Source organism: Zea mays, chromosome 6 (genome assembly GCF_902167145.1).
Source record: "Zea mays cultivar B73 chromosome 6, Zm-B73-REFERENCE-NAM-5.0, whole genome shotgun sequence".
In the NCBI taxonomy this organism is placed as follows: Eukaryota; Viridiplantae; Streptophyta; class Magnoliopsida; order Poales; family Poaceae; genus Zea; species Zea mays.
Genome location: NC_050101.1, coordinates 106,222,285 through 106,234,390, shown reverse-complemented (window position 1 = coordinate 106,234,390; position 12,106 = coordinate 106,222,285). Strand labels below are relative to the sequence as shown.

Here is a 12,106-nt window from a genome sequence, read left to right as displayed (position 1 = left end):
TATGGTCTTGTAAGAACTTATGTCTTTTTCTATTTCGTAATGAAACAAGGGGTTATCCCCTCTGTCAAAAAAAATATGAATTTGGACATTTTTTATTTTTTGCGTACAGAATAACCTAGTTGTTCTTGGTGATCTTTTCTTAGTTCCTTGGGATCATAAACCAGGTGAAGTTAGATGGGTCTAAGTTTCGATTATATGTTGGATAGCCATGCAATTACTATTATTTTCTCGAAATATGGATACCCAGCCCTAATCTACATGCATAAAACAGAGAAAAATGTCAAGACTGTTCCTTGCCGAGAACAAAAGAAGAAACAATACAGTTAAAAAAAACAGAAACTGAGTCAAGACTCAAGACTGCCTTGGTCCGCTGGCCAGAGGCCTGCGAGATCAGTCGATCACTGCTCTGGCGCGGATTGAAGTCCCAGCACCTGCACCACCCCTTACTAATTCACAAAGGGGCCTGCTTTGTGTAAGATTCAGCAATTTCTGATGTTTAGTGTGTAAATTATTGATTTTTTGTCCTTTATTTTTTTCCATGGATCCAAACATGACCGTAACAGGAAGGTGTCCTGTTTTCATGAAGATGTTTCCGCCATGTCCTGATGATACACGCCCTGTTTCCACCATGTGTAAGAAGAAGAATACTGACTTGCCCTGTCTTCAGGAAGATGTTTCCGCCATGTCCTGATGATACTGATCAATCCATCCCTGAATGATCTCAACCTCTTGCCTCCTCTGTTCTATGAGCCAGTCTGGATCACCCTTCGTTGAAGACCTCAAGTCTAAATGATGGGCACCTGACCACACCGTGACAAACAGCTGCTGATGAGTGAATCGGAAAGAGAGGGGAAAAAAAGGTTGGTACTACATCTCACATTTTTTTTCTGGAATCTGTTGCTCACCTTTCTCTGTAACAAGGGCGATGATGCTGGACGAGATGTTCTTGAGCACCCTGGTCGCAACACAAGGGAGAAAGGCGTTACAGATACATACTCCAGCGCGTGTATGTATCCAGAAGACTTCAACCATCAACTATCACGATGAATGATGGGCAATGAAAAAGAAATGGTCAGTCAGGTAGACCTACCCGCCACGGCTCCATGGGTCTCGCATTCCGTTGGAGAAGATGATGTTGCTGCCGAACCTCTTGAGCACCTTATCGATTTTCTGCGGCAAATTGTGCGACGAAGCACCAGATCGACGAGCGTTTCAGTTCACTTCATACATCCTCATTACTACAGACTGTGGATGGAATTCTGAAACGACACCTACATATCCACCGTACTCAGTGGTGATCCAGTGCGGCCTCGGCCGAACCCCCCAGCTCTGGAAACACTCGTCGGACCTGTCGTCGTAGCTGAAGGCGGACGGCGGGAACATGCTCTCGTTGGAGATCGTCATGGGCATGATCATCTCTGTGCAGGCCTGCACGCACAATCTCATCGCTGACTGCTGCCACCGTTCACTGGCATTGATCTACTTTGTGTCTCAGTCTCAGGTTTTACCTGCCATTGCCAGCCATCGAGGCCGTGCGGGTCGTCTCCGTCCTCTATCTTGTTGCAGGCCTGGTCTCCCGTGTAGTTGTAGTACAGGCTCGCCGCCGCGAACGCCTTCTCCAGGACGTCTGCGCCCGCGGGGAACGCGTCGATGGTCTTGCACATCTGCAGATGTTTTCACGCGAAAGCTTCATGATCGGTAGAGCTGGAGTCCAGGTTCACTTTTGCAGACAAATGGACAACCTCCTTGACTGGGTAGGCAGGCAGGTTCTCCAGGAAGTTGGCTGGGGTCGGGTAGTCCACCATGGCAGTGTAGGTGAATGCTGTCCACAGCCAGTTCCGGATTGAATAAGCGTACTTCACAGTCCTGAAATTTTGAGGAGTAACAAAAAAAACAATTTGAGCCGTACTGTATTTAAGGTATTCTTGTAATGATGATTAAACACGCATGATGTACTGTTTTTTTGTTCTTATCAATGCCTTGATTACTGCCTGCAACTTGCAAGTCATCTCGTTTCTTGCCTAAATGTTCACTCCACGCGACGCGACGCAACCCATTAATCAAGCATCACTCGCAGGCAGTATCTATGAAACCAAGTACTAGTTCAGCTTGACGAGCTTACTTGCAGGCTCTGAAGAGTTTGCTGAGGTCCAGGAGCCCTTTGTCTGTGGCCCCCCTCTCATCCAGGACGTCCCAGGCTGCCCTGATGACACCGAAGCAGTTGGAGCTCTCGGACTGCAAGCATCGATCGGTCGCAAGCTACTGTCAGTCAAAGTCTCAAGCTTCAGTGTGACAGAGAAATGGTACTTTGCTGCAAACATCTCAAGCTCTTCCTCCTCTTCTTCTTCTTTTTTTATTTAGAAAAGCACTCAGGTGTTTGAGAACAAAAGAAGAGTTCTCTGAACCGCAATGCGAGTTTTCAAGTCGACCGAGGCGAGATTTTCAAGCACCTGTTGCTAGTAACATTGAGAGCCTGATCAGTTCTAATAAAGGCACAGGTTAAGTATGGCAGTCGAGGTTATAATAACACACTGAACTGTCACTGTCAGTCTTGGCTCGTGAGGACCTGGTCCAGCTGCATTGCATTATTTGCATGTACTACCATTTCAATCATAGAATTAGTTTTGCTGTTCGTGAGCAGTGCAGGGACAAGTGAGGAGGAAGGTGTCAAATTGCAGGTGCAGCTAACCAACTGAAAACGCTGAGCGCTCACTGGTCCTCCAGACCCCTGAAAGACATGCTAACCGATGTGTCCTTACTACATGATATTGGTTCAGAGCCCACACCGGCAAGCAGAGCTGGGCAACACAGGTCAGAAGCTGTGGGGTTTGGAAGCTGCCACTGATGACACTGAAGTGCTCCATAATTTTGTTACCTTGAAGTCCTGCGAGACGGCGTCGTAGAAGCTGCTCCACGGCGTTATGTGGTCGAACTGCAGGATCGGCGCGGAGGAAGCTAGGGCACCAATGGCGACGTGGGGGTACTTGAGCCTGAACCAGGAAGCCAGCACTGCAAACGAAAACAACGAGCATGAAGCATCATCAGTGGAGCACACAACCTGCTGCTTGTCATGTTCCCCTTGTAGTCGTACAACTGTACAAGCAGCACATGCTCGACGGCCGACGACTTACTTCCGCCGTAGGAGCCGCCGAAGACGACGACGGGAGCGGCCTCGGCGCCGAGGTCCCGCTTCAGGCCCCTGATGACGACGGCGAAGTCGGCCAGCGCCTGCGTGGACGTGAGGTAGCCCAGCGTCTCGGCCGACCTGTACGAGTCGTTCCCGAACGGCTTCGACTCCCCGTAGAACCGGTGCTGTTCGTCGGTGGCAGACAGGCAATGGAAGAAAGAAACGGTTTCGTCAGTGGTGGCAGAGCCAGAGGCAAGCGCGCGCGCGGTAGGTTTCAGACAAGCTGGGAAACTAGTGGTCGAGTGATGCAGCTAGCTGTGATTTTTCACCCTTTCTTTTTCTGCGACGTTTCTTTCTTTCCTCTCCTCTTCTTCCAGCTAGCTCCTTGTATATGCGATGCGAGTTTGCGACAAAGCAACGTCAGCGTCAGCAAAGAACATGTCGGTCAGTGATACCGACAGCGAAACGTTAGTCTTGGGTAGATGTGGAGCAGAAGATTTTTTTTTCCCCCGTTGGTTTGACTTGTGTTAGTATCTTGATAGCATTCAGAGTTTCAGACATCATTGGACCGGCAGCTCAAAACGCTCGCGAAGAAAATTGCATGCCCATGGTGGCTAATTCATCTAAGATTACGCGAGTTTCTATGCTACGGTCTCTTCTGGTAGGAGGTATATATAGGATTCTTCTCCTCCGGCTCCCGTGGAGTGGAGGAGCCGGCCGCTCCAGCTCATCCGGAGTAAGCAAGCAACCACGATTACTTACTTACTGGTATATATATACGTACCTCGATGAAGACGAGGAGGGCGCCGAACGTGGGCGCGATGTCGAACATGAACCCGGTGTTGGTGGCGAACCACTCGATGTCGCCCTCGTTGCCCGTGTACACGAACAGCGGGCCGGGGCCGTCGTCGCCGGCGCCGGCGCCGGGCCGGCGCCAGAAGGTGTCGTTGAGGAGGTACTTGTGGCGGAAGACCGTGGACGCGTTGGGCGTGAAGGCGAAGTGGTCGAGCAGCTGCGGGAAGTAGTGCGCCGTGAAGGGCTTGGTCGACGCGTTGGCGGGCCCGGCGACGAGCTCGGCGCTGCTGCTGCTCGGGCGCCGCAGCTGGTGGCGCTTCAGCAGCGGCGGCGTGAAGGCAGGCCGTGGGTTGGAGTTGGAGGACGGGCGCGCTGCTGAGTCGGCTGGGAGCGAGTAGGCCGCGAGGAGGAGCACGAGCAGGAGAGGCAGGAGGAGGGAGCGGGCCGGCGGTGGACCGGCTGACGAGGGCCGGGCATCTGGCGCCGCCATTCTCTCTGTCTGTCTCTCTGTCGTCACTCTTGGTGGTGGAAGGGGAGGCGGGAGGAAGGCGCACGGGCGGGTCAGTCAGACGAATATGCGTCGTTAAATTTCTGACGACGATTTTTGTCTCGGTGGCAGACACTGAGACACGACACGAGCCAAGTTTGGTCTTTGGTGTGGCAACTAGCTTTGTTTGCGGACGGACGGTCTTATGCACGAAAACGGCTGTCAACCGCCGCCTTCAAATCGAAATGATTCCATGCGTATGTATGTAGGTATGCTTTGCGCCTTGCTTTTTCTAAAAGGGTTTAGGGTGTAGCACTACCACAGAACCAAAGTGCTCCAGCATGGCGCGGCGTCCGCGGAGCCATGGGCAGAGGATTGGCCCACACCACCGCTGCCAATGATCCCGACCTCTCATCTATAACAGCAAAAGGGCACAAAGGCTTAGAACAGCGACGCACGAACTGCTCAGCTCAAAGATGATACTCCGACCGAAATCCAAAACCCGCAATATGTTTCTGACATGGTCCTCTCCGTATACATTTGAATAATCAATCCCCGTTTCATGTGAAGACATACAAGACATCCAGACAGACAGGCCGGCTAGCGCTCACACCGCTGCCTGCTGTTGTCGGATACGCACGCTCGTCAGAGCAGCAGCAGCAGCAGCTCCGTCCTCGACTCCCTGTGCCTGGCTCTGCTGCTGGCCTGCAGCCGGCCACCACGTTGTGGCACAGTTCTGGCCACTGACAGTTGACGCACCAGCAGCTGCAGCTGCATCCACCGTCTGAAGGGGTGAAAGGGGGCTCCGGTTGCTGCTGAATCACCAGCGGAGCTGCAAGTTATTACAGTACAAGAGTGTTTAAAAAGTTCTACAGTTTCTCAACCTGTCAACCTGATGATGCATGCGTGCGTCACAAGTGAAATAACTGGATTGGCTTTTTCCCCTTCTAGCTTGTCACCTTCATTTTTTTTCCATAGAACAGATTGTTAACTTGACTGCAACTAGGGGTGGTAATGGGCTCTAGATTTTACACTATACATTTCAAGGATCGAATCGGATTATGATCGGACACTATTCCTATTAATTTTTGAACTAAAATTAATTAAGGGTCATAACTTATTGTGAAGAAATATTTGAATCGTGATCCATTACCACCCCTAACTGAAAACTGCAGTACAGCAATAGTAGCACCTTTAATTATCCTGATGACGTTTGCTGCCAAACCACGTTAGGGAGCGCGGCACATTGTTTCCAGTTTGGGCTGGGCCCAACTCCGAGCGTTCGGGAAACAGTAACCCAGTTCTCAAGCCTTTGAAAGATTCTGGCGTACGATGCCAAATCGTCACGCGATTGAGGCCCGCCCGGCCCGCTGTCGTGTTTGCCGAGGCCGCCTGCTGCTGGCGCTTGCAGCTGGCAACAGGAGGTGATTCAGATGTTTTACTCGTGGGGCTCGGTGCCTGCCACGCGACGGGAAAACACAGGTGCCAGCAATCGCCAACGGAGATGGATTTGTGCTGGCCATCTAGCGCCACAAAATTGCTGCTACTAGAGTAAAAGGACATATGGATATAAAAAGGTGTTTGGTTCGAGAAATAAACTAGTTTATTATCTTCTCGTTGTTTACCTTTTTGTTTGTTGGTTTTATTATAGAATAAAATGAGTTCATTCATCACCACCTCGTTCTGAATAGTTAGTTAGTCGGTTCTAGCATTAGAAATGGGACCATTGCAACAAATTTGATAGATTGATTCGTAATACACCATCTCATTTTGAAAAATGGAGTGGTTTCTCAAACCAAACCAAACACATCGTTTTTAGTAGATCTAGAAACCTGATCCCCAGCGAAGTCGCCAAAAAAATGTGTTGGCGTCGATCTAGGAGTCAAATACTGCAACGAACCACTTGACGGTGCTCTCTGCAAAGGCACGAATGGCCCGCAGCATAGAGCCGGATGGTCGACGATACTTTTGGTGAGATCTCAATGGTAGAGGTTCAATCTGACGTATCACTTCGTATACAACATATCGGTTTTAAAGGTTAATCTCGTAGGTTTAGCTAATAAATCTTATAAAAAATCCGAAACACTAACTGACTTTATACACACGCTAACGGTACACGTGGATAGTGCGCGGATAGTGCGGACTCAAGATCTGACCGTTCCCTAGGCACTTTTGGTTAACAACATCGGGATCCATCCCTACCGGTAATCCAGTCAAGTTCTGCAGGAGAAAAAACAATGCGTTCCAGACTTCCAGTCCACCTCGTCGAGCCCCAGCGCCCTCCCAATCCCGAAGGCATGTCTGCTTCGTTTCAGCTGTCCGCGGATTGCGACTCCGGCGGCCGCGACTTGAGAAGCTTCTCTCTTGGAGACGCGCGAGACGCCAGATGGATGTGTCCCTAGGAGTCTACGACTAGTCTCGCTGTCGCAGCGCATCAAGGAGGAGGAGCCACAGCCATTGAGCCGGCCATCGCTATCTCGGTCGAGAGAGAAGCTGGCAAGGGCAACTGAGGCTGAGCTGAGCTGAGCTGCCTCAGAGACGACAACGACGCGACGAGTGTGCTCCCCTCTCACGTACGAGCTGGCGTGGACGTGTTGACCGTTGACGGGACCGCCGCCACTCACGTGTTTGACTAATCGCCGATTCGCCGCCTCGTCCAGCAAAGCAGAGTGACCAGGTGGGGTCCGCCCCTTCCGTATCACGCCAACCGCGGGCACGCGCCTCCCGCCCGCTCTTGCTTGCTCCCTTCGGCTTTCCGCTCTGCTTCCTGGCCCCGTCGGCTACCGTCCCATGGGCCCCCGGCTTGGAGCCTGGAGGGGAGCGGAGCGGGAGACAGGATTGGTGTCTCCGTTCTGAGGTTATAGATTATCCTATTTTTCTTTTCGTTTTAAGTGCTAAAGCGTCTCAAGTTTAACTGAGAGTATACAAAATTTAAAAATATATATAGCATCAAATAATATTTTGCAAAAGTACAATTAATAAAAAAATACTTAATTAATATCCTAACTGTTATCATTCTATTGTATAAATTTGACCAAAGAAGCAGCTCTGTCTCTTCAATAATTTTTTGGAACCGAACCGAGTAACTAAACTGACTAGCTACAGCCTACAACTACCTTGTCCCGCGCACGTGGACCACGAGTGTGCCCGACTTCCGGGTCCCACCGCACGCGTCGCCTTTTGTTTTTTTTTTCAAACAGCCTGCTTCTCCCCGTCTTCCGATTCCGAACCGGCCGGCGACATCTGCTATGCTCGCTTGGAGTTCACGTCGCCGTCATCGGGGACACCAAGGACCTAGATGCTTGATTGCTGGAAAGCAATCAGTCGGAAGTCGGAACACGAATACCTACGACCACTTCTTTTTAAGTCAGTTAAATACTGAAATAGGAGTACTGCTTTGTGTAGTACATACTATTTTATTTAGCTAGGTGAATGGTTTTAAAGAATGTAGAAAATTACGAAACGTGCAAATGATTTTAATCTTGACGAATTCTACGTTGCAGCGGCATGGTATTTTGTTTAATATATAGGCGTATCCACTCCTTGTCTAATTATTTCTAGTTCGAAAAGACTAATATGATAAATCTAAAGACCGACGAAGTCACTGTGGATACTTCAAAAAGACTAATTGCCTTTTTTCCCATGGATTAGTTTTTACTCCCTTCATTTGTCTTGTTTAGTTCACGCAGGAATTAAAAGGGATTAAAACATTGCTTTTAGTCTATTTTAGTCTACTGCTTGTACAGTGTTTTTGTCTATATGAATTACAGTCATAGCAATCCAAACAGTCAGATTTAATCTAAAGAGAACAGTTAAAAAGTTAAGACAGGATGATTAGGTCCACCATAAAGACCCTAACAAATAACTATATTATACTACTTAGTTCACAACGACTGTACTTTTATACATGTTAATAATCTATTCATCTATGTGTTTGACCCCGCGTATACATGATCGATAATCTAGCTCATCTCTCGGATGTATTTGGTATGAGAGCCTTAGAGTAGAGCTCGTGGTACGTAGAGAGGATCGAGCCTCATTCCATTGTCTAAAAGTTTGAATGCATGAGAAGTGTTTCAACCGGAACCCAGCCCGATTATAAACTAAACTGGGACGAGCCTTTTTTTTTCCTAGAGAACTTTGGTGCATTTTTACTGTATGATATATATATGCGAGAGAGATCTCTTCAAAGACGACGGAACTGCATGAGCTCATGTTTAAATAGCCTCTCCAGTGTTCTTATATCTTGGTTATATGACTAGTAGACCAGTTTTGTTTATACCCGCTCTAGTTGCAATCGTATTTTGAACCAATTTCGAATCCGAGGTCATATAGCGAATGTGCTTGTGTAATAAAAATCCAAAAGGAGAGGAAAAGGAAAAAAAAGTTGGTACTTCTGCTGAAAAAAAACAGCAATCCGATCAAATAAAAATGCTATATCAACAGTGATAGATCATCTTGAATTTTAATTACACCCGGAGAGATTTGCACGAACTTGTTTAATTTGTCGCTAGCTTACTGTTACATCTAGCATACATATATGCGCATGCGATGATAATATCGATGTTCTACGTACCCGCACACCGCCTGGAGCGGTACAAACTCGGTCATCCTCAACCTTGTTCTCTTCAGCAATCCAGGCATCCGGCGACATATATGCACGCCGTTAATCATATCATCTCCAGGCATCTATCATCATGTAGCTTGAAACTTGGATGATAATGGCGTACGTGCTAGAGCTAGCTTGAATAATTGACAGCTTCAATGGCACTGGCCAACAGAGCAGGGTGAAATAAAAATGTCTGTATCAATTAATCGTCGTGTTCGTCTATTATTAGGCTATAATCCCTGGTCAAGGATCCGGCCGGAGAGCGCGCTGACTAGCGCCGCCTTGAACCCGGGATCCCGCGTGAGCGTGACCGCCATGTGCTCCGCGAGGTTCTTCCTCGCGACCTCCGACGACGGCCCGGCCTCTTGCTTCTGCAGCGGCAGTGGCGCCGGCGGTCGCGCGGCCTCGCCCGCCGGCGGCGCGGACGACCTCTTGGCGCCGCCGTCGTGCTGCGGCGGGCGGGCGTGGTTGTGCTCGCCCTCGTACGTGGCCACCAGGACGGCGCTGTCGTCCGCGCTGCGCTGCACCTTCTTCTTCACCGGGCACGACGGCGCGAGCGAGCACCGGAAGTAGGCGCGCGGGCACGGGTTGTCCTTGGTCACCTTCTGCCCGTACTTGCGCCACTGGTACCCGTCCTTCACCACCTGTTTCGTCGAACGCGAGCGGGACGACGAGTTAGTTATATACTTATATAATATCTAGTTGACCGATCTAATTACGCGCGCGCGCGCGAGGAAGGCGCCGCGCGATGGTTAACGACGACGACGAGCTGGCTTGTCTAGTCGGGGTATATCCGCCGTTACTTACGAGGCTGAGGTCAGAGGGGTCGGCGTGGACGAATCGCCGGGACACCTTGGGCTTGCGCTCCGCCTCCCGGATGCGCCTGGCCGGCTCGTGGTGGTAGGCGGCGGCGGCTGCGACGATGGTGACGGCGGCCGACGTGCACTCCATCTGGTCGGGGCCGGGGGCGGGGGCGGCCGCGTACGGCGACGGCGGCTTGCGGTTGTGATGCTGGGGCGCGGTGTCGAGGCTGTCGCTCCGGACCGGCCGCTTCCTGGACGGCGAGCCGGCCGCGGAGCCGCCGTCGTCGGACGACGCGGAGGACTGGCGGTTGGCGGCGGCGGCGGCGGCGCTGTTGCCCGCCGTGGACACCACCGGCGCCGCCATGCCGTTGACCTGGCCCTGCAGCTCCGCGTACTTGGCCACCACCGCCCGGAGCATGTCGCTGAGGCGCCTGTTCTCCTCGCCGGCTCGCCGGAGCTCCGCCTCGAGCGCCTGCACCTGCACCTCTCGGTCTTTCTTGACGGCCAGGAAGTCCTCCTCGACCAAGACCTCGGCGGTGGTGGTGGTCGCAGGCGGCCTCGCCGCCGTCGGAAGGCCGACGTTGAGGTCCAGGCTCAGGGAAGGCTGCCCGATCCACGGGTCCATGGGCGCCGCCGCGAGAATCGCGTAGTACAGCAGCCCAGACGTACGTGCGTCAGGATCAGGAGCAGGAAACGGGTCAGAGGTGGCGGGAAGGGGGACAGCTAAGGAAGGAAGGAGAGGAGGAAGCTGAGGAGTCGCGCTTGTGCATGGATGGATGAGAGGGGCCGTGGCTCCAGCAGGGCAGGCAAATATATAGGCAGTGGAGGAAGGAGGCTGGACTGATGAGTGGCTGGCTGGGCGGAGAGCGACGGCTAGTTCCGGGACCTGGGTGGGACTTGGGAGACGAGACGAAGCATCATGGGACGACCGGGGACAGAACATATCAAAAGAGCTGGGGTGGATCAGTGAATGTGATGACGAGGCCATTGTTCCGGATTATAATACGTACTGTACTACGTGGATTAATTAACAGGACATCTATCCCAGCGGAGTCGATGCGGCCTATGCTATGCCTGCCCTTATTGTGTCGCTTTAAACTAATCTTCTGGACTGCAGCAGTGTGGTGGCGGGGCTGGACTGGACCAGGCCAGCCGGTTGGGAGAAGCGAGAAGACAGGGTCGCCACCAGGGTCAAACGAAAAAAAAAACACCAGAAGATTACTTACGGTTACGCGTGGGGGGAGGCTTGGCACTCTCGAACTCGAACGCAGGAGGCCGGATTAGCGTGCTGACGAGCAATCCTCATTACGCACGCAATTAGCCCGGCCGGCCGGTTCTCTCTTGCTTTTGTGTTTAGGAAAGAAAGAAAGAAAGAAAGAAAGAAAGAAAGAAGAGGCCTCGCGGTTCATTGGACCTGGACCCGGCACGCAGTAGCTAGAGGGGCAGTCGGAAGGAGACTCAGCATTGACGAGGAGGACGCACTCGCGGTCGCAGCCGCAGAGCAGGCGGGACTTGGACCTGGCGCGACGCCTTGCTGGTTGGTTGCCAAGAACGAGTTGGCTTGATCTCTTCGCACGGGGACAGCTAGCCAACTAGCCGGCCGGAGGTCGAGAGCAGGACGGAATGGGTAAAGCTGGGCAACAAACCGCAGTTGATCCTTTCCTGAAAAGGGGACTACGTTTCTTGGATCCGAAGATCAGATCAATGCAGGCCAGAGTACGGAACACTTCCACGACGAAAGGTTTTTTTTTTTTTTGAAAGAAGACGAGGAAACGGTATTAGAGTCTGTCCGCTGAAAAGGAATGAGCTGTGGCCATCATCTATCAGTGCGGTAAAAGCCTAAAAGGAATCCATTCATCGCCATATATGATATATACAGTGATCTTAAGACAATTTATGATTCGTGACAGTACAGTCAGTAGTAGCAATCCATGTTTCCGGAGTCAACAGGATCCGGCCGGCCGGTTTCCTAATTAACCGCCGCCGTTTGGTTGGAACGAACGAGAGAAGCCGTATCGGACTGTGCTCACGTCATGACGTCAACATGTGAACTGGACCGCAGCCGCCACGTCCTGTCATCTGAAACTTTTGTTGGGAGAGGTGGTGCATGCATGAGCCCAACGGAACTCTCAAGCACCGTCTTCACATTTGGCACGCCGCACCGCAAAGTCCGCAGGAATCTAGACATCTAGTACTACACACTAGTAATCCGCGTCAGCTTTTTTATTTATTTTTATTTTGGCACGAGGCCACCTGATAAAGTGGTAAAAACAGACTTTCTATAT

At 51.3% G+C, this 12,106-nt stretch overlaps 2 protein-coding genes across 2 annotated transcripts; both read right to left on the bottom strand.

Annotated features, from left to right (window-relative positions):
• Positions 1-498: 498 nt before the first annotated feature.
• Positions 499-4,539, bottom strand: LOC100274448 (putative serine peptidase S28 family protein). The gene is made up of 10 exons (NM_001148807.1): positions 3,912-4,539; positions 3,132-3,312; positions 2,876-3,009; positions 2,123-2,235; positions 1,743-1,866; positions 1,509-1,664; positions 1,276-1,428; positions 1,091-1,170; positions 906-955; positions 499-800 (listed from the first exon to the last, which is right to left on the bottom strand). The coding sequence occupies exons 1-10, from the start codon at positions 4,410-4,412 to the stop codon at positions 664-666; spliced, it is 1,629 nt and encodes a 542-aa protein (NP_001142279.1). The 5' UTR covers positions 4,413-4,539; the 3' UTR covers positions 499-663.
• Positions 4,540-8,809: 4,270 nt separating this feature from the next.
• On the bottom strand, positions 8,810-10,809 carry LOC103629700 (WRKY transcription factor WRKY28). The gene is made up of 2 exons (XM_008650811.2): positions 9,826-10,809; positions 8,810-9,662 (listed from the first exon to the last, which is right to left on the bottom strand). The coding sequence occupies exons 1-2, from the start codon at positions 10,807-10,809 to the stop codon at positions 9,249-9,251; spliced, it is 1,398 nt and encodes a 465-aa protein (XP_008649033.1). The 3' UTR covers positions 8,810-9,248.
• Positions 10,810-12,106: the final 1,297 nt, after the last annotated feature.